Source organism: Eptatretus burgeri, chromosome 7, assembly GCF_056783735.1.
Source record: "Eptatretus burgeri isolate ZD-2024b chromosome 7, Ebu_testis_v1, whole genome shotgun sequence".
Taxonomy (NCBI): domain Eukaryota; kingdom Metazoa; phylum Chordata; class Myxini; order Myxiniformes; family Myxinidae; genus Eptatretus; species Eptatretus burgeri.
In genome coordinates, this window is record NC_140967.1 from 20,884,407 (window position 1) to 20,907,519 (window position 23,113).

At 46.5% G+C, this 23,113-nt stretch overlaps 1 protein-coding gene and 1 pseudogene across 11 annotated transcripts in view; one reads left to right on the forward strand and one right to left on the reverse strand.

Moving 5' to 3' along the window:
• PUS10 (pseudouridine synthase 10) overlaps nucleotides 1-19,707 on the reverse strand; it is a 91,288-nt gene extending 71,581 nt beyond the window's left edge. For 6 of the 11 annotated variants that reach the window (XR_015059920.1, XR_015059921.1, XR_015059922.1 and 3 more), the window contains exons 1-2: nucleotides 19,354-19,703; nucleotides 7,308-7,646 (exon numbers count right to left, since the gene is read on the reverse strand). Coding sequence is in view for 7 of the 11 variants with exons in the window: in XM_085887591.1 (XP_085743717.1) it covers nucleotides 7,308-7,646; nucleotides 19,354-19,476 (462 nt within the window). In the remaining 4 variants the exon portion in view is untranslated. Of the gene's footprint in view, nucleotides 1-7,307; nucleotides 7,647-19,353 lie in introns of all 11 variants that reach the window. The other 5 variants (XM_085887595.1, XM_085887594.1, XM_085887593.1 and 2 more) reach the window with 3 other exon arrangements.
• LOC147022793 (uncharacterized) lies at nucleotides 13,158-15,616 on the forward strand (annotated as a pseudogene).
• Nucleotides 19,708-23,113: the final 3,406 nt, after the last annotated feature.

Here is a 23,113-nt window from a genome sequence, read left to right on the forward strand (position 1 = left end):
TGATATTAAATCTGACAAGTGCTTCGCAAGTTATGGCCATTTATTTACCAAACCAATGGCAAGACACGTTGTTGCATGGGCGTGGCCGATGGTGAAGGGAAGCTCAGCCACGTTCCCCATTACAGGTTACAACGTACGGGCTTCCGGAGAGTGATGACTTCGTGTATTATAATAATTTCTCGATTTCTTATGTGCATTTATAGATAAACACAATGCCCCAAGTTATGATCGTTTTCCTCTTCGACGGTGTATAAATTTTGGTAACATCAGAGTACTGGTATGCTCCGAACCAGGAAGTAAATTATTTTTTTGCAAGTTTTTTTTTCGTGTATTCTAATAATTTCTCGATTTCTTTTGCGCATTTATAGATAAACACAATGCCCCAAGTTATGATCGTTTTCATATTAGACGGTGCATAAATTTGGGTAACATCAGAGTGCTGGTATGCTCCTAAGCAGGAAGTAAATTATTTTTTGCACAGTTTTTTTCTCCTCTTTCCTCTTCTCTTTGTGTTTTTCCTTGCGATGACATTGGGAAAAGGCAAAATACGTTGGCGCTAATTGAATAATTGGCCATTAAGAATAAACTGCGAATAATCGTAACTGCCATATGCGAACTTCCGGAGAGTGAGGATTACTGTATTGTTTCTCGATTCTTTCTTTCTCGATTTCTGTACTTTCTCGATTTTCTTAAACCCAATATCCCAATCCAGTCAGTGACGATTACTGTATTCGTTCTCGATTTACTGTATTCTTTCTTTCTCGATTTCTGTACTTTCTCGATTTTCTTAAACCCAATATCCCAATCCAGTCAGTGACGATTACTGTATTCTTTCTCGATTTTTTTCTTGATTTATCGACTTACTGTATTCTTTCTTTCTCGATTTCTGTACTTTCTTAAACACAATGCCCCAATCCAATCATCGTTTACAACAGCGAAGGAACGAAGCTGCGCGTCGTGCACGTGCAATGGAATCCAACGAAGCACGAGGTGCTCGCTTGACACGCGACACTACGTGCGTGACAAGGTGTCGTGCAGCTGAAACGGATGAAGAACGAACTGCTCGCTTGGCAGACAACACTGAACGCGAGGCAAGGCGTCATGCAGCTGAAACGGATGAAGAACGAAATGCTCGCTTGGCAGACAACATTGAACGCAAGGCAAGGCATCGTGCAGAAGAAACGGATGAAGAACTAGCTGCTCGCTTGGAAGACAACACTGGACGCGAGGCAAGGCGTCGTGCAGAAGAAATCCCTCACCAGCGAGAAGACCGGCAAGTAGGGGATGCCCTACGCCATCAGGACGTACACCGTGCGAGACTAGAGCAGGCTCACCGTGAGAATCGCAACCTTGCTCGATACGATGATACAGATTTCTTCCGAGAGCAACTTCATGTTGAGTACAGGCACGCGTTGAGCAGGACCTCATTATTTCAATGCACTAAATGCTCACATTGTGATGCTTGTGTGTGGACCGAGGAGAGAAGAGGATTTTGCTGCAACCACGGCAAGGTTGACCTCAAGCATGATCCTACGAATCCAAAACCCAGTTCAAATCCATCACAACCTCCAGATGCTATTAAAAACCTTTTCCTTAACCAGGACTTTGTGAAGCACGCGAAACAGTATAACAACGCGCTGGCAATGGCAAGTATCGGTGTCCGAGAGATAGGAATGCCTGGCTTCAATCCTGGAGTGCGCATACAAGGTAAGGTTTACCATTACATTGGTGCTCCTCTTGCCGATCTGGGTGTACCCCACGCTTTGCTCAGATCTACTTTCACGATACAGCCCATGAGCTGGAGTATCGTAGTGCCCACAACTCGAACAGTAGCCTGAATGAGCATTTTTTGCGAAGAGCACAACAGGCCATTCATGAGTGCAACCCATACGTCCAGCAATTCAAAGCAGCCATTGAGTATGTGGTTCATAATGATAGCGCCAATGAACTGAAAATTGTGTTAACAGGTCGCACACGGTGCCGAGACCTTCATCATGGTACCGTCAACCTTCCCTCACCAGACAGCGATGTGGCTGTCATTGCTCCAGGGGCAATGACAACAGAGCAGTTTGGAAGGCTGGCAGTCGGTGTTCACCTCAGAGGAGGAGGTTTACAGACAATAGATGCCATGCATCCAGCGTATGACCCACGATCATACATACTTCTGCTACCCTGTGGCTCCCAGGGGTACCACACTGAGTTAGCAGGGGTAACGCCAACATCTTTCTACCGCTACCATCTCCAAGTACGTGATCCTACTCATCACTTCAATCTACTACTTCATGGTGGAAAGTTGACAGCAGTCCGTATGCGACATGGTGGCAAAAATTGAGTCGCACCGTCTCAATTGGATTCGCTGCAACCAGAAGTCAATTAAGGCAGAAAAGCATAAGATCATCGTTGATGCGTTGAACAGTGACGCTGAGGTGCTACCTGGACGCCTCACCATTCTGCCGCCGTCACTTTATGAGTCACCACGTTGGTACGCCAAAGAGTTTCAGGATGCATTGGCTTTGGTCCGAGTCAAGGGAAAACCTGACTTTTTCCTAACATTCACCTGCAACCCAAAGTGGCCAGAAATTAAACAATCACTTTTTGAGGGTCAGTCAGCTAATTAAAGACCTGATATCATCACCCGGGTGTTTCATATGAAGGTGGAAGCACTCAAAGCAGACCGCCTCAAGAATGACATCTTGGGGCATGTGGACGCTTATGTGATGGTGAAAGAAACGCAAAAGCGTCACCTTCCCCATATACACATGCTCCTGACCGTGGTACCTCGCGACAAGACCAGAACACCAGCAGATGTCGATCGCGTGGTCTCTGCTGAGATTCCTGACAAACGCACAAATCCGGAACTACACCGTATCGTGACATCACACATGATTCACGGCCCATGTGGGGAATGGAACATCTCGAGTCCTTGCATGGCAGACCGGAAGTGCACAAAGGACTATCCCAAAGTCCTACGAAAAACAACAAGCTTCTCTGATGACTCCTATACCCTGTACAGAAGACGGACAGAAGCAGCACCTGGTGATCCCATCATGAAGACAATACGAGGCGGTGCCAACGTATTGGTTAACAATGCAAGGGTTGTGCCTTATAACCCATATATTGTCCTCAGGTATGATGCTCACATCAACCTTGAGATCGTATGTGCTGTCACCAGTGTGAAGTATCTGTACAAACACCTTGAAAAGGGCCCAGACCAGTGCCTGGTCAGACTAGAGCCACATGAGAGGATGCGAGACGCATTACGACATGATGAAGTGACACGATACGAACTAGGGCGTTACATCACCGCATCTGAGGGATACTGGCGCATATACGATTTCCCCATTCAAAGCAAGTACCCACCAGTCGAGATGCTGGCACTCCATCTACAGGATGAGCAGGTGATCACGTTCAATGATGAAGGTGCCGTACAGAACGTGGCGGAGTCAGGACCCCCTGCAACAACGCTCACCGCCTTTTTCGAAGCCATGAATCTCCATCCACACATGCGTCATGCTCGATATCCAGATGTGTTCCAACACTTCACCGACTTTAGGAAAAGGTTTCAATTGCGGAAGAGAAGGCTGAGTTTCCAGGATAACCGTAAGGCTGATACGGTTGGGCGGCTCCCCATTATTTCCGTCAACTCACATAATGCCGAGTTGTACTCTCCACGCATGCTACTGTACCGCGTGCCTGGCCCCACATGCTTTCAGGATCTCCGTCGTGTTGGTGATAGGGTCATGGAGACCTATCTGGCAGCCTGCATTGCATATGGCATCGTTGATAATGACCAGGAGGTGGATTCTGTTCTGGAAGAGGCTGCAAATATTGCATTTGGCCCTGCAGTCCGCGAAGTATATGCCAACATGCTCATATTCGTCCTCAGAGGAAACCACATGCAGTTCTGGGAAAGGCACAAGTATGCGCTGTGCAAGGACTTCATGCGTGCAGCAGGTGTGAATGAGCCAAATGAACGCATTGTGAGTGAAGTGCTACTGGAGCTGAGGGACAAAATTGTGAGGCACGGCTTTTCGCTCAGTAAGAGCTTTGGCCTTCCTGAGCCTGAACCAGTTAATATCCAATCTCGCATTCCTCGCGTCATCGAGCACGAAACAGGGTACATATAGGAGAACTTGAGGCTCACATCGCTCAAACAGAGTGCCTTCTTAATGACGAGCAGCGCGTTGTTGTCGATAAAGTGATGATGAGTGTGGAACATGGACGTGGCTGGATGATCGCAGTTCATGCAGGTGGTGGGACTGGGAAAACATTCACATTGTCTCATATACTCAACAAAGTGCGAGCAAAGGGCAAAGTAGCTCTTGCGACTGCTGCAAGTGGTATTGCAGCGACTCTGTTGCCTAAAGGGGTCACCTTCCATAGTAGGACCAAGTGTCCTCTCATTCTCACTGATGAGTCCACTTGCAACATCAGTGAAAATATGACACCACTGCAGCATTCATACAAATGACGAATATAATGGTGGTGGATGAGGTTTCAATGATGGATCGTCGCGCATTGGAAGCAGCAGATCGAACATTCCAGTGGCTTCGGGGCTCAGAGGAACCATTTGGCGGCATCACAATGGTTTTCAGTGGTGACTGGAGGCAGATCCTTACCGTTGTGCCACACGGTAGCTGTATTGACATAGTTGGAAGGTGTTTCAAGAGCTCATACCTGTGGAGAAAAGTGCAGATACTTCGTCTCACAGTAAACATGAGGATCATGCAGGGTGCTGGAGAACAACAGGACGAATCTGATTTTGCAAAATTCCTGCTGGATCTGGGTGAAGGGAAGATTCCTGTCAATCCAGAAGAGGGAGAATTTGATATCGAGCTCAGGGAACCGCTCATTCTTCCAGGTGAAAAACTTCAGGATATTGTCACTTGGGTGTACGAGGACTTGCACAACAACATTACAAACCCCAAGTGGCTATGCGAGCATGTTATACTATGTCCGACCAATTCTGAAGTCGATCAGGTAAATGACTACATGACAACCATATTTCCAGGGGAGGAACATGTTTGATGTGGCGTTGATACAGCGGAATCTGAGTGTGATCATTTGTATCCGCCTGAGTTCCTGAACACCCTCTGTCCATCTGGTATGCCTCCACATCGGATCACTCTCAAGGTGGGTATGGTGATCATGCTGCTACGAAACTTCGACCAGCAGAGCGGGCACTGCAATGGCTCAAGGTACATCATCCATCAGATCCTTCCAAATCTGTTGGTTGCAAAATCTGTGATGGGTGTCAATTCTGGACGCACATTGCTAATTCCACGCATAACCTTGAGTCCATCTGACAACATCTTCCCGTTCACTCTGCGGCGTCGGCAGTTTCCAGTACGACCATGCTTTGCCATGACTGTGAATAAATCCCAAGGGCAGTCGCTACACCGTGTTGGGGTCTTCTGCACAAGAGACTTCTTCTGCCATGGTCAATTCTACGTGGCGGCTAGTAGGGTTGGCAGATCCAGCAGCCTCCACATTCTTGCCCTGGACGAGGAAACAAAGAAGCGCCGTTTCCTCAGCAATGTTGTTTATGAAGAGGTGCTAACGACATAAAGGTGTGTACATGTAGACAGTTTTAATTATTTATTTATTGAAGAAAAATTGTTCCGAAAAGAATTTATCAAAACGATGGCTGATCCAGCAGCCTCCGCATTCTTTCCCTGGACGAGGAAACAAAGAAGGCCTGTTTCCTCAGCAATGTTGTTTATGAAGAGGTGCTAACGAGATAAAGGTGTGTACATGTAGACAATTTTTATTATTTATTTATTGAAGAAAAATTGCTCCGAAAATAATTTATCAAAACGTTGGCAGATCCAGCAGCCTCCGCATTCTTGCCCTGGACGAGGAAACAAAGAAGAAGCGCCGTTTCCTCAGCAATGTTGTTTATGAAGAGGTGCTAACGACATAAAGTTGTGTACATAGAGACAATTATTATTTATTTATTGAAGAAAAATTGGTCAAAAAATAACTTATCAAAAAGTGCACAACTTTTTTTGTTTCCAAGTGTCAAAACGGTTTGGCCTTTGGAAGTGTTAAGAAATTCAGCTCTCCTCAACATGCTTCCCAACGAAACACATCTCGTTTTGGTGGTATGCTTTGCAAACTATTTTTTTTAAACTATTTTAAAAATAAAACAATTTGAACATGGAATACCTCATGACAATGTACTTTCAGGTCTCGTACAAATCCTACCCTGTCGCCTCACCGTGGGGTAGGAGTGGCAATGGTCAATGGCAGCGAATGTCATGGCTAGCAAAGACAGGGAGGTAAACTTGATTTTAATTTGCATTTTAAGTAACTGTGTGTGTGTAAATATCACAGCAGTTGTTACTTCAATGCAAGCGATAATTTGTGGATTGCATGTGAACATTCCATATGGGCACGCACTACTTCCGGATAGTGATGACTTACCGTAGTCTAATAATTTCTCGATTTCTTATGCGCATTTATAGATAAACACAATGCCCCAATCCAGTCGTCGTTGACGAGAGCAAAGGAACGGCCTGTGTGGTTGTTGTTTCTGGCACGCGGCTTGAAAGTTTTTTTTTTGCATGTACGGCCACGCACGTACGGGCACGTGAGAGCGAAGGAACGGCCTGTGTGGTTGTTTCTGGCATGCGGTTTGAAAGTTTTTTTTTGTTTTGTTTGCACCTACGGGCACGCACTCGTATATATAATGTCATGTCTGTGTGCAACACCAATCATGCCAAAACTACTGGGCTAATTGCCACCAAACTTGGCAAATGGACCAAGTTTGTCCTCGTGGTGAACATGGGCTACTTCATTTCATCTGTTGTCGTGGGGGCTCAGGAGAGAAGGTCGACAAAAAATTTCTATGTAAATGTGTATCATGTAGCACCCTCCCCCCCCCCGGTGGTGGTGGCATGGGGTATTACAAGTCAGCTGTCGAGATAGCTTGCATTTTTGCACTGCACACGTCCCCAGAAAGTGGGAAGCCCCAAAGCCAACCTGCACTGATCAGGGGAGGCAGGGAAAGTGGGGTTGGGAGTGTGCAGAGAGAGGGGGGTGGGGTGGGAGGAGGCAGGGGGAAGGGATGGGAGGAGGGACCCTGCATTGTGTTACCAGGCACCCCTGCGATATATATATATATATATATATATATGAATTTTTTTTGAGTAAGGTGGGGAGTGCGGTGTCATGAAGGATGCATCATCATAGTGAGGTGGAATGGTCTATGCACACCTTTGCATGTCATGTGTACACAGTCTTCCATGAGCCTTTAGGAAGAATTTTTTTTAATCTGTTTTTTTTTTTTTTTAAACAAAGCTTACCTCCTCGATAAAGGAAGCCTCACAGAACTGCTGCATTATTCCAAGGCATACAGTACAAACAGCGGAAAATGGAGATGCTTCATGCAGTGTATCCTGACACGCACGTTCTGCAGCCACACTCTCAACCTGTTCCCTCGTCTCGTCTTCCTCACTTTTTACATCTCGCTCGAAGACCAACTCGGACCCATTATCAATCGAGCTTCTGTCCGTTGTGTGGCCCAACATCACCGTATCACTTTCCGTCTTCGCCTTCTTCGAGGATTGCCCAACCACATTGTCTGAAGACCTTTTCCTTTCTGCCTTGGAGCCATCAAACACTTTTAAATCTCTGAGTAATTCCTGCACACAAGGAAACAAAAAAATAAAAATAAAAAATAAAAACTTAACTCAACTTGCAAAAATTGTCACAAACAAAACTAGAAGGGCATTTGGTAGAGCGGATACCTCCACAACGTAATGCCTGATCCACGAGAACACATCGGGCCCACATTTTTGAAATATCAGGCAATACAGTACAACATCGTTTTTGACCCTATCGCTGAATGGTGAAGAATCACTTTGGAAATTAAATCATTCTCGTCTCCAGATCTGGATCTGGATCTTCACCAAAATAGAATCAATTCTTCCATGTCACACACCCAACCTGTCCACGAAGTTTCAGCCAAATCCATCCACAACTTTGAGATATCGTGCTCTATTGTTGCGGGCCGGGTATCGGCTGAGAGCACGACCGCTAGGTGGAGCAGTAGGGTCGACTCTACCGAACACCCGGAATCGAGATCGTACCTTTCGGAAAACTCCGAGGGTACGGGTCCCTTACCGGACCGTGAATCGTCAATAATTCCACCACGTGGTACAGGATTATTTGCCAAACTTCAAAATACCTAGAGACCCACGTGGCGAGCTACCAAGTATTCACACCCTCGACGGCACTCGTACGGGACGAGCCGTATGCATGCTCGACCCGTGCGTGACCCAAGCGGATGGTCACCAAGCTTCCGTCCGTCCCAAATGCACACCACTACGGCAACAACGGCCTTCTTTAATTCTCCCAACACGCACCGCATTAAACCAATGAAGAACACACAAAAACGAGCTGATACATTTAACACATGGATATTTATTTACAATGGGTGGGGAAGGAACACATAAGAGCAGAGTTAAACCGACTAAAGCAAGGCAAATAATGTGCAGCGAAAGCACTTATCCAATTCCTACTTACAGACAGGGCCCCAGACACACACACACACACACACACACACACACACACACACACACACACACACACACACACACACACACACACACACACACACACACACACACACACGGACCTTCCCGCCTCGTGCGGTCTTCAAGGACACGAGCGACCCAGACCAGCATCGCGATGCGGTCAGAAGAACCAGGCGCCAGCGAGACGCGAGCAGAGTCGACAGCTCCGTTCAGCGCTCGTCCTGACAACCAAAACTCTTTTCCTTTCCGATGGTGCCGCAACCTTATTCACCCTTGTCCAGGGGGGGGAGGGTACGCCTCCTCCCTCCCCGCTCTCCCTCACTGGACGGTTTTGGCACGCAAAATGCACTCGTCACCCTGTGATTGGCCAAAACGGGCACGAAGGCCGATAGAGATATCCCTCTTCATACAATCCTCCAATGTCAACCACGGACTTGGTGTTGGACCTCAACTGTCAGACATCAACCCCCCCGCCCTACCTCACCCCAAGTCCTCAACTCCCCCACTCAACCCTATAGACCCATTAAAGTTTAATGAGTCTATAGGGTTGAGTGGGGGAGTTGAGGACTTGGGGTTTAATGATTAAACCCATAGACCTCTTTATCACCGATGTCTGTTCAGGACAATAACCTGAACAGACAAATCTTGCTAAAGTTTGTCTAGGTCCTCTGACAGTTCAGCATCCTTACAGCCTTCGTCATCGGCCTTCAAGTAGCACTGGAACCACTTTGCCTTACCATGTCGAGCGAACCGCCCAGTATTATCGGCACCTGTGAATGCGTGGAAGGCTGGCAATGCCTGGGCTCTCTCCTCACCGAGGGCCTTCCAGATTGGCTCGATTTTGACAATGCTAGATGCCATTGAGATAGATGTGTGTCTTGGCAGGAGATGATAGTTTGCTATGGCAAGAACCACAACATCCGTATCAGGTGAGAATATCGTCAGCTCAATATCTCCCGTTTGTTGCTGTGATGCAGCTATTGCTTGCTGGATCATCAACGTATCGGCCTCCTCATGGTTATTCGGCTCAAATTGGAGACCCCTGTTGCTCGACGTCCGCCCAGATGCTGAAACGACTACCACCTTTGTTGAATCGCGGTTGTATTTGAGAGTTTTCTCTGCCAAGTACTCCGTCAGATCAGCCTTGGTTTGATCATGGGACAGAAATCGACTCATCGTGATGTGTTTGATCCTGGTATCATCCTTGACCTGATATTGGACTGGTGCCTTTCCTTGACGTCGTTTGTCTCTGGTTGTGCTCTTGAGGGAATCTTGCTTGTATGTATGAAAAACAAGAATTACAAGGTCAAAGCCTCTGGTCAGACTAATCACCCTATCATTGAAGCATTCACTGAGGTCCTTCACAGTCACGACCATTGCTGGTTTCTTGGTCATTTTCTGGACAACTACCATTACATCCACGACTGCGACCTTCGTGCTAGAACTGCCATCAATTACAGCATCAGCAGGTGCTGGTTCCATGTGTGTGGCATCAAGCTCATCTTCTGGTAAAGATGGTTCCTTGTTGGCAAACTTCTCCAAGTTGTGGATTAGCTTCGACTTGTCGGTGCATGACAGTAAGCTACCGTTTGGTGCAAACAGGGCCCTCGGTGTCACAGTGAATTCAAAGTTGCCAATTGCATCCTTCTGGTCGACGTCCCTGCTGGATCTGGAGAGTACCATCAGTCTACCATACAAATCCTTGGTTTCTTTTAGATCTATTGTCTTGTCCCTGATCTTGTTTGCTAGTGTTGTATTGCCAGACATGTACATTCTGTTCTTCTCCTTCTTCACTGGCACCCATAGGCTGACATCACCATTGATCCGTTTAGCAACAAAATCTTCATAGAGATTGTGTCCCGTTTCATCAATGTTCAGTATCTGTGGTACAAATTCTTCTGGCACATAAGCGTGGGTGACCACATTGAAGAGCTGGTTACCCTCAACTTCAAATGGATGAGGCGATGGCATGGCGTCGCGACGTGGCGTCACCTATGTTCCCTACAAGATCACACTTACAATACATCAAACTACAAAAACTTAAAATCAAACGTTTTACTAATGAAGGTGCCAAAACCTTCTGATATTGAACAACAGACACACCAATGTTTCATTGCACAGATGGCCGTTTCCATGGCAACCAACTGTTCCAATACTTGAAAATCATAATACTTATGTGTAAGTTAGTCATGGTCACTATATTTAACAATTATTTAGGCCATCCGATGGAAAATATAATTTAAAAAAATGGCAATTCCACTCCAAAAATGCTGTTTCCATGGCAACCGACAGTCAAAATGCAACATTTTATTATCTATCTATAATTCCAGGTGTGTGCGTGTGCGTGTGCGTGTGCGTGTGCGTGTGCGACCGTTTCTCGACAACTAGTAACCCTAAATTAGCCAATCTGTGAAAAAATTTAAAGGAAGCTAGTTTCAACAGATTTTGGTGGGTATGGGTATGGACAACTTCCAAAAAAAAGTAAGGGGGGATAGGGGTTGGGGAAACTTTTTTTTTTATTGGAGGTAAAAGGTCATTGACCCCTGCCTAAATCACTAAAAATTATATTTCAGCAACAAAACATGATATTGTTACGGATTCGCGCCCGCCTGCGTGCTGACGGCCACGTAACTCGAATCGCGGCACGTCGCCCACCGGACGGACAATCCAGTCGTGACCCTCTCGGACTAACGCCGGGAACCAGTCACGGGTGGACCTTTCGGTCTCACCGCGATCGAGCCAATCGGCCCCCGCGTGGGATAGGGTTGCTCGCCAAATTCGACCTACCTAAGTACCCACACGGAGGGTAGACCGGGCGATCGCACCTCGCCGCAGGTCGACTTCGGACACGGGCCACTTAAGCGACCCGTTCTGTACTATCGGGATAACCGAGCGGTGTTATCGTCGGCCTCGATGGTTCGATTAATTATCGGGCGTATTCAGCCCACTACCAACCCTTTACGTGAAGTAAGATGAGGATTCAATGAAAGAAATGACGAAGCGAAGCGGGAAACAGTTCAATATAAAGCACATAGAAAAGAAGACAAAAAGCAAATGCGACAATGCAGATATAATACCGACTACGCGAGCACACGGCAACACTTATACAATTTTACTTCACAGACGGCGCCGACAACACACATTCCCAAAGCAAAAGAAAAGAGAACCACCCTCCAGGATGAGGGGGTAGGCGGGCCTGGGGCCGAGACCGTGTCGGGCCTACCCGTCTGGTGATGAGACGCGGAGCGGCGGTGGTGCCTCAACTCCGCGGGCCTCGCGGACAGCGTCTGGTAGGGGGTGGGAAGGGGGCCCCCTTGGTCGCACTATCTCAGCGCGGGGGGAAACAGGAGGGGGTTGCTGATGCTCGGGGAAAGGAGGATTTTTACTCTGTCTCGGGTCCCGCGACGAGCGTCTCCACCTCGACCAGGTCGCGCCGTCGGCCTCCCTGGTGTGCAGCTCCCGGCACCGACGCGAGCATCCCCTCGTCTGCCTTCGCCGCCGCCGCCTCTCCACAGCTCCGTCCTCTTCGCTCAGACTCCAACTCCGAACTCTTCCTCCTGCGAACTCCTTCCAACGCACACACGACTCCAACGCACATGACCACTTTTCTGACGAACGCAGCCGCTTATATAAGCCCCGTGGCTTCGCCTTTGACCCCCTGCCTTCGACCTTTCACCTCGCTCCCCATTGGCCCGAGAAAAAGTGGGCGTGAATGCTTTTTGATCCATGAATTTGCATATAGCGACCGCCCTCCAACGCCCTGGAGGCGGGGCCAAATCGCCCCTCGCTCACCGTTTGGACGGAACAAAAGTGGGCGTGAGTCGTTTTTGATCCGTTTTTGGAGCGGAAAGTCCGTGGTTTTGTACACGCTGTTCGGCACGCGCCCTGCACGAGTCCAATACCGGTACCCACAAGCGGCGCAAGAACGGTGGCGATGCGACGGTTGCGAGGTGTGACCGCAAAGGTCGTGGCTGCTGTGGTGAAGCGGCGCTGCGGTGGGTGGTTGATGTTGTGATGACTGTTGAGACGCGGTTGGCGGTGGTGATAATGGCGGTTGGTCCAAAATAAAGATAGTAAAAAAACGGCTATCCTGAAGAGTCGCAGCACGCATGAATGACATTTATTCCCTCTAGACAACGGGTTTGGGCCTAACTACACATATACTTACCGAGATATCTCACCTTAGGGACCTGAATGGTGGTTTGCGAATTTGGTAACCACAACAATATATTAGTATATAGATGATCTTGGTGTCAAAATGCACAGAATTACAAAAAGAAGATGATATAAGATAATTATTGACCCTTGGGACCAAATCCTGACCTCTGAAAATGAGGTCAAAAAAGCTGTTTTATCACTAAAATGTCATATTTATAACAGGAAAATTACCTTATTATATAAAAATGAGCAAAAAACAAACCGAAGAGGTTAATTTCAACTTAGGTGGTGGATATGGGGGTTATTATTTATTCCAAGAGCAGAGGGGGGGGGGTGAAATTACCTTTCTTGGGATCAAATGTCATTGACCCTAGACTAAAACACTATAAATTGCATGAATGAAGCCTTTGTTTTGTCTTTGTTTCAGGAGTGATTACTGAGAAACCCTAGCTAGCCTACATGTACCTTGACTACCACAGTGCAGTGAGATGTCCCAAAAGTTCCCCGAGGCCTTTGGAACAATACTGTAAAATAACAAAATTACCAGGATGGATATATGTGAAATATGTAGTGAGGACTTTCCAGAAGCAGGAAAGCTACAGAGGTTTTTTTTTATACCTCGCCATATGCCTTTTCCTTGGCCTTTGCCACCTCTCTTTTTGCTTTTCGACGCCACTCCTTGTACTCCTGCCTACTTTCTTCATCTCTCTGGCTATCCCACTTCTTTTTCGCCAACCCCTTCTTCCTTATACTTTCCTGTACTTCCTCATTCCACCACCAAGTCTCCTTATCTTCCTTCCTCTGTCCAGATGTCACACCAAGTACCTTCCTAGCTATCTCCCTCACAACTTCTGCTGTCGTTGCCCAATCATCCCACCCATCTTTACCACCATCCAACGCCTGTCTCACCTCCTCCCTAAATTTCACGCAACAGTCTTCCTCCTTCAGCTTCCACCATCTGGTCCTTGGTTCAGCCCTCACTCTCTTCCTCAACCTCACCTCTAAAGTCATCCTACAGACCACCAATCGATGCTGTCGCGCTACACTCTCCCCTGCCACCACCTTAAAGTCACTAATCTCTTTCAGGTTGCATCTCCTGCTTAAGATGTAATCCACCTGTGTGCACTTTCCTCCACCCTTGTATGTCACCCTGTGTTCCTCCTTCTTCTTGAAATACGTATTTACCACTGCCATTTCCATTATTTTTGCAAACTCTACGACCATTTGCCCTTCCACATTTCTCTTGTTGAGACCGTTTACTTATCATCTTAGCTATGTAAAATAATATTTCATTTTTCATTTCAGGTAAAAGACCCCAACACCATTACTTCGCTGTCTAGTGGAGTAATAACTACCGAGAAGTCAATTGTCAACTGTGATGATGCAGTGAGGATAGGCCATGAAATGCAAAAGGATCTTGATAATGAATCACCGGTTAAGAGCATGAAGACAGCAAAGAAATGCAAAAATCTGGCTGAACTTTAGAAGAAAGTAAAGGTAGGTGACAAGAAGATCTACATCGAAAAGACCCTTCTTTTCAATAGACTGATTTTCATGGCAGAGAGAGATGAAGGGATCGAACACATGTTCAAATTTGAGCTGACCCCGGTCCCAACATCTCTCTTCACAATGGATCGCATGATGAGAAAACCCAAAAAGCATGAATTTGGCAAGATGCTCAAGGAAACAGCAACAAAACTTGACGTGGACATAAACAGCAAGATGCATGTTGTTGATGGAGGGTGGCTACTTCATCAGGTAAAGTGGTCCAGCGGTGCAACCATCAAGACTATAGTTGATACATATGTCAGATATGTTGACAACAAATTCAAGGATGCTACTGTAGTGTTTGATGGCTACGGGGAGGAATCATCAACGAAAGACCATGAACATATGCGGCGGATGGCTGGGAAGAAGGTTTCTCCGGACATGAGGGTCACACCGGAATTGACAAAATCATGTGACAGAGAGGTTTTCCTGGCAAATGAGAAGAACAAAGGAGCCTTAATCATGATGATATCTGCAGAGATGGCAAGCCACAATATCACTGTACGCCAAGCAAAAGATGATGGCGACACGCTGATTGTTAGGTCTGCAATGGACTTGGTCGCAAATGTTAAATCCCCAGTTGTTGTTGTTGCCCAGGACACTGATATTTTGATATTGCTCTGCTATCATAGGCCTATCCATTGTACTAATTTGTATTTACAAGCAGATTTTGGTGGTCTTTACGACATCTCTGGCATACACATCGGAGACAAAGAAGAGTTCCTCTTCAAGTATGGCTGGTCTGGAAACGACACTTTCATGCATTCATGGACATACCAAATGTGCTCCCTGCAAATGCAGATTTCCTGCCAGTGTCATTACTGCATTCACAAGTCCCACTTCAACCGACTCCATAATTCGAACAGCTGGATTAAAAGCCATGCAGATCACATATGGCTGTGGGGATACTCCCCGAGAAAAGCCTCGCTACATGAAGTTCAAGAAGCAAGCAGCCAAGGGCAAAAATCGATCCTGACCGCCGACCACTAACGGAAGATGCAACAGCTCAACATTCCCTTCGTGTCCATCTTCAAGTTGTGGTATGGAAGCATCTTGACACCTCTATTCTTGATCCCAAAGGAAGAGGATGGGAGTTAGATTCCAACAGAAAACTCAGACCAAAAATGCTATCTGTTGGTATCGTGCCAGACAACCTTCTGAAAGTAATTTGTTGCAACTGCAAGGAAGGGGAGAGGCAATGTCAAACAATGAGATGCAGCTGCTTGAAAGCTCGCATGTCGTGTGTATCTGCATGTGGAGTATGCTGTGGGCATTGCGACAATGGAACAGATAGCAAAGATGCAGAAGAAGAAATTGGTAGCGATGAAGAGGAAACAGACCGAGTATTATTAATTTGTTGTTGCCGATAGATACTGTAAGTTCTAAGTTGTGAGTAGTATTCTGCAAATTGTTGATTATAATTCACATATACTTTACATACACAAACTATTTGACACTAATGAACTTTACCCCCCCCCCCCACTTATTTTGACCATTAACCTCGTATTTTGGTGGTGAAGAATCCATTTCATATTTAGTTTGTATCTTGGTATAATTCTGTTACTGTTACCAATATGATATTTGATGTGATATTTTAGTGATAAGACGTCTATTTTTGACCTTTGACCTCATTTTCGGAGGTCAGGAATTGGTTCCATGGGTCAGTAATTATTCTATGTCATCTTCTTTCGTAATCCTGTGCATTTTGACACCAAGATCATCTATATACCATATTTTGTTGCTGAAATACAATTTTATATGATTTAGGCAGAGGTCAATGACCTTTGACCTCTAATAAAAAAGTTTCCCCAACCACTATCCCTCCTTACTTTTTTTTGGTAGTTGTCCATACCCATACCAACCCAAATCAGTTGAAATTAGCTTCTTTTAAATTTTTTCACAGATGAACCTTAAGTTAGGGATGCTAAACCGCCGGTCCGATCTGATTGAAACTTGCCAGGAATATTGCCGGGGACCCATAGATGTACCTTTGAGGTTTGATGTCAATCGGACGAGCGGTTCCCAAGTTACAGCAATTTATCTGTCGACCAATGACAAGACACGGTGCTATGACATCATGAATGACGTCACAATTAATGTTTTTTATTTATTTTTTCACAATTGATGGTCTGATCTGATTGAAACTTGCCAGGAATATTTCTGGGGACCCGCGGATGTGCCTTTTCGAGGTTTGATATTAATCGGACGAGCGGTTCCCAAGTTACGGCCATTTATCTATCAACCAATGACAGGACACGGTGCGATGACGTCACCATTAATGTTTATTTATTTATTTTTTCACGATTGACGTCACAATTCTTCTTCTTCTCCGTTTGGTATGACGTCACAATCAACGCTGGGGACCTGAGTATGTGCCTTTTCAAGGTTTGATATTAATCGGACGAGCGGTTCCCAAGTTACGGCCATTTATCTGTCGACCAATATCTGCGAGAGGGGGGGCGAGAGGGACGGGAGGAGGGGGCGAGGGGCGAGGGGGCGAGGGGGCGAGGGGCGAGGGGCAGAGAGGGGAGAGGGGACGAGAGGGGCGAGGGGGCGAGGGGGCGAGAGGGGGGCGAGTGAGAGGGGGCGAGAGAGGGGCGAGAGGGGGGCGAGAGAGAGGCGAGAGAGGGGGAGAGAGGGGAGAGAGGGCGAGAGGAAGAGAGAAGAGCGAAGCGAAGAAGAAGAAAGAGAGGGGCGAGAGGGGGTGAGAGAGAGGCGAGAGGAGGCGAGAGGGGGGGAGAGGGGGAAGCGAGAGAGGGGGCGAGAGAGGGGCGAAGAGAGGGGGGAGAGAAATGAAGAGAGACGAAGAGAGAGCGAAGAGAGAGAGAGGGGGCGAGAAGGGGGGCGAGAGAGGGGGGCGAGAGGGGCGAGAGCGAGAGAGGGGGAGAGAGAGGCGAAGAGGGAAGCGAGAGAGGGCGAGAGACGGGGGCGAGAGAGGGGGGCGAGAGAGAGAGAGCGAGAGAGGGGCGAGAGGGGGGAAGCGAAGAGAGGGGCGAAGAGGGGGCGCGAGAGAGGGGGCGAGAGAGGAGACGAGAGGGGGGGCGAGAGGGGGAGCGAGAGAGGGGGCGAGAGGGGCGAGAGAGGGGGGCGAGAGAGGGGGGCGAGAGAGGGGGCGAGAGAGGGGGCGAGAGAGGGCGAGAGGGGCGAGAGAGGGGGGCGAGAGGGGGGGGCGAGAGAGGGGGGCGAGAGAGGGGGAGCGAGAGAGGGGCGAGAGAGGGGCGAGAGAGGGGAAGCGAGAGAAGGGGCGAGAGAGAGGGCGAAGAGAGAGAGAAGAGAGACGAGAGAGGGGGAAAGCGAGAGAAGGGGAAAGCGAGAGAGAGAGACGAGAGAGAGACGAGAGAGAGACGAGAGAGAAGCGAAGAGAGAGCGAGAGAGAGACGAAGAGAAGCGAAGAAGAGAGAGCGAGAAGGGGGAAATGAAGAAAGGGAAGCGAGAAAGAAGGGGGAAGCGAAGAGGGGGAGAGAGCGAAAGAGAAGAAGAAGAGAGAGAGAGGAGACAGAAGAGAGAGAAGAAGAAGAGAGAGCGAAGAGAGGGAAATGAGAGAGAGAAAGAAGAGAAATGAAAGAGAAATGAAGAAATGAGAAATGAAGAGATAAGAAGAAATGAAGAAGAGCCAAGAAGAGAAATGAAGAAAGAAATATGAAGACGAGATGAACGAAATGAGAGAGCGAGAGAGAGAGAAATGAGAGAGAGAGAGAGAGAGCGAAGAAGAAGAGAGAGAAATGAGAGAGCGAGAGAGAAAGAGAGAGGGGGAAGAAGAAGAGAGCGAAATGAAGAAGAAATGAAGGGGCGAAGGGAAGAAGAAATGAAGAAGGCGAAGAGAGGGGGGGAGAAGAGAGAGGGGGAAGAAAGAAGAGAAGAAGAAAGAGGAAGAAGACGAGAAGAGGAGAAAGGGAAGAAATGAAGAGAAGCGAAGAAATGAGAAGAAGAGAGAAGAAGAGAGCGAAGAGAGGAAGAAATGAAGAAGCGAAGAAGAAGAGAGAAGAAAGAAGAGGGGGCGAGAAGAGCGAGAGAGGGGGCGAGAGAGGGGGGCGAGAGAGGGGGCGAGAGAGGGGGGCGAGAGAGGGGGCGAGAGAGGGGGCGAGAGAGGGCGAGAGAGCGAGAGAGGGGGCGAGAGAGGGACGAGAGGGAGAGAGAGAGGGGCGAGAGAGGGGGCGAGAGAGGGGGCGAGAAGAGGGGGAGAAGAGAGGGGGCGAGAGAGGGGGCGAGAGAGGGGCGAGAGAGAGACGAGAGAGAGACGAGAGGGGGACGGAAGGGGAGACGAGAGGGGGGCAGAGGGGGGAACGAGAGGGGGGAAGAGGGGGGGACGAGAGGGGGCGAGAGAGGGGCGAGAGAGAGGGCGAGAGAGAGGGCGAGAGAGAGGGCGAGAGAGAGGGCGAGAGAGAGGGCGAGAGAGGGGGGATGAGAGTGGGGGGGAGCGAGAGAGGGGGCGAGAGAGAGGGGCGAGAGAGGGCTGCACATACTGGCACTCACCGACGGGCCCGCACTCCTCTTAAATGGCTAACAATGGATTTTATAAGACTAATCCATCATCAGTTGGTTATTTTGTATTGTTTCAGATTTTTTTTTTAATTGGATTTCAAAAAAAGCGTTTTTCACCCCCAAAACGACCTTTCCAAAAGTTGAAAAAATGTGAAACATCATTTTTTTATTTTAATAGATTTTAAACTTCTCAAAAATCTATAGGTTTGGTACTCTCCAAAAAATTCCAACGAAATTACACAAGGAACCTGACTATTGTTTCAGGTCCGAATCCAAATCCGGCCCATCAGTGGGATACAAAACGTAAATCTGGAAGAGAGGTGTAGTGTGTGCTCTACCGAGTGATATTCTAGTTTAGTTGTACTTTTCATCCTAATTCTTCAAGACCTACAAACATGCAAAACACCTCCACCAAACACACGGTGGAAAGGTCTATAGATAAGCTTAGTAGGGGGCTCCTCCTTCTGACACCACATTTATTCGAGCGCTTCTGTGACAAAATGTCATTTACACGTGAATGGGGTTCCGTGTGCAGAGAAAACTCGAAACGTCGTCACAGAACAGTAAAACCTCTCGGAGAGAACAAACACCGACCGGAAGTGGTCGTGCATCGTGCGGGACTCACGGGGACTGGTCGGCGGTATGACTCGGCATTGGCTAGGCCGCACAGACGCATCGTGCAACGGCAGCACACGGAGCTTGCGAGTAGAGCCGCTGCTCCTGGACCCAGCACTCCTGGCAACACCATTGAAACCAAGCCCAAGGGTCGACTTCACCCCTCACAATCCCTCACAATCCCTCCTCTCCTCTCCTCTCCTCTCTAATTACGTTTCCCACGTGACAATCCAATTATCGATTTCACTTTCAGCACTCACTGAATTAAATGACTGCACTGTACTCTCGACTTCGCACAGCAAAGAGCGCACGTGAAGGTACGTGCGTACATGGTTTCCTTTGGGCGTGGTCACATTCGCATTGTTGTTGTTGTTTGTTGGTATTGAAAATGGGGGAGAGGTTTTTAACGTATGACCTCGTACAAGTATTTATTAGATCAACTCAAGGATGTTTCTTGTGTAAAACGTTAAATATAATATGGAATAGGCAAAGCCTAGAAGCGAACGTAGAATTCTTCTTACATTCGATGCTGCAATTTCCGGTTACTTCAGCCTGGATTCGGGATCAGAGATCAAATAATGTAAATCACGATTAAAAATTATTTTTTGATAATGCGGGAGATATCTTTATTATACCTCAATATTACCTTCACAACAACAACTAGACCGCCGAGAACAGGATCTCATCTGAAAAAAAAAATCCTCAACATTACCTTCACAACGACAACTACACCGCCTAGAACAGGATCTCATCTAAAAAAAAAAAATATATATATATATATATATATATATTTCCTCAACATTACCTTCACAACAACAACTACACCGCCTAGAACAGGATCTCATCTAAAAAAATTAATATTACCTCAACATTACCTTCACAACAACTACACCGCCGAGAACAGGATCTCATCTAAAAAAAAAAATCCTCAACATTACCTTCACAACGACAACTACACCGCCTAGAACAAGATCTCATCTAAAAATATCTATATATTACCTCAACATTGCCTTCACAACAACAACTACACCGCCGAGAACAGGATCTCATCTGAAAAAAAAAAATCCTCAACATTACCTTCACAACGACAACTACACCGCCTAGAACAGGATCTCATATTAAAAAAAAATATTTATATATATATATATATATTACCTCAACATTACCTTCACAACAACAACTACACCGCCGAGAACCGGATCTCATCTAAAAAAATTAATATTACCTCAACATTACCTTCACAACAACAACTACACCGCCGAGAACAGGATCTCATCTAAAAAAAAAAATCCTCAACATTACCTTCACAACGACAACTACACCGCCTAGAACAGGATCTCATCTAAAAAATATCTATATATTACCTCAACATTGCCTTCACAACAACTACACCGCCGAGAACAGGATCTCATCTAAAAAAAAAAAAAATACTACCTCAACATTACCTTCACAACAACAACTACACCACCTAGAACAGGATCTCATCTAAAAAATATCTATATATTACCTCAACATTGCCTTCACAACTACACCGCCGAGAACAGGATCTCATCTAAAAAAAAATAAATACGACCTCAACATTACCTTCACAACAACAACTACACCGCCTAGAACAGGATCTCATATAAAAAAAATATATATATATATATATTACCTCAACATTACCTTCACAACAACTACACCGCCGAGAACAGGATCTCATCTAAAAAAATTAATATTACCTCAACATTACCTTCACAACAACTACACCACCTGGAACAGGATCTCATCTGAAAAAATAAATACGAGAAGCGAACGTAGAATTCTTCTTACATTCGCTTCTGACTTTACCTACAACTTGTTCACGACTGTATACGCAATTTCCGGTTACTTCGGCCTGGATTCGGGATCAGCGATCAAATAACGTAAATCACGATTAAAAGTTATTTTTTGATGATGCGGGAGATATATTTATTAAAATCAGTGGAGGAAATATACACCATGTATGATATTACTTGGGTCTTTCATGTGTCCGACGATGCCTTTATCTCCCGGAATGCATCATTCCCCATGACAAAAACCGGAAACAAAAAAAAACCAGAAGCAAAAAAAAAAAAACCGGAAGCAAAAGGGTCATAGCCAACGACACAGATTCCAAATTGCCAGGGGTATTGTGTTGTTGTTGTTGTTGTCGTTGTTTCCTATTCTCTCATGTGCACACGTTAAGTATTAGGCTCGCTGCGTTCACTATTACCTTTCACATCGTTACAACAGCTTACACACTATCATAGAACTTGATTTAAAGAAAAAAAAATCAAACTTTGTTTTGGCCCAAAAATTTTTTTTAAAACCCTCCAAAAAAGAATGAAATGTGATACCATGATAAGGTTTGATGCTCGTGAACGAACGAACGTTTCTCAAAGTTTTATTTACGTTTTTGGTTTCCAGTTGTCGCCCGTGATGCGTGACGTCACAATCACTGCAAATAGTGTCCCCACAATAAAGAGCATTGTTGCCTGGTTTACAGAGACCGAGTGATGATAAACGGTGATGAACGCGATATGATGATCTTGATAAATCTTGACAATAAAGCTTTGAGAAATGTTCGTTCGTTCCCGAGAATCAAACCACATCATGGTATCACATTTCATTGGTTCGTGGGTGCCAGCAGTGACCACTATTTTCGTTGTGTCTGTGTGTGTGTGTGTGTGTGTGTGTGTGTGTGTGTGTGTGTGTGTGTGTGTGTGTGTGTGTGTGTGTGTGTGTGTGTGTGTGTGTGTGTGTGTGTGTGCGTGCGTCTGTCTGTTTGTTTGTTTGACTCTCCAGACCATGGCTCCGTGATGTTTGATGCGATCTTGATGAAACTTGGACACAACCTAGATATAATGGTCTAATTGTGTCTTTTTGTATGAGGGGCGTCCCACGCCCATTTGAACTTTTAATTTATTTTCTCGATTTTTTTCTCGCAATTTCATTTCCTAGAAGCTGTGCGTAATGTCCATAAGTACAACATATAAAAAATCCGATTTGACTTGGTCAATTTTGACGGAAGAGATAGGTTTTTATGGTAGGGCTTCCTCAAAAGCTTCCACGAACTCAATAATACCTGTCGTGGCATTGTTCAATAATGCCCGCGAACCATCGTCGCCTCCCGGCTAGTTATTTTTTTATTATTACTAGTGCGGGCCCATACGTGCATGCCCGTACATGCGTGGCCGTACGTGCAAAAAAAAAAAAAAAAAGAGGAAGAATTGTGACGTCATAGCACCGTGTCCTGTCATTGGTTTGCTAAATAAATGGCCATAACTTGGGAACCACTTGTCCGATTAATATCAAACCTTGAAAAGGCACATACTCAGGGCCCCAGCAATATACCTGGCAAGTTTCAATTAGATCGGACCAGTGGTTGTCGAGAAACAGCGGTCGCAGACAGACAGACAGACACACACACAGAGATTGCTGGAATTATAGATAGATTACGGTTTGAATTTGGAACGGTAATTTGTGGACACCCTGCATACGAACGAAAACAATCCGAATCGAATCCTATCATTCCAAATACAGTACTCAAAAGTACGGATAAATATCACAATAAGAATTCGAAGAGCAATTTGGAAAGCAAATTTTCATAGCACCCTTCCATCCTCTCTGCCTCCCCCCTCCCTTCTCTCTGCCTCCCCCTCCTCCCTTCCCTCCATCCTCTCTGCCTCCCCCCTCCCTCCATCCTCTTTGACTCCCCTCTCCCTTCCCTCCTCTCTGCCTCCCCCTCCCTTCTCTCTGCCTCCCCTCCT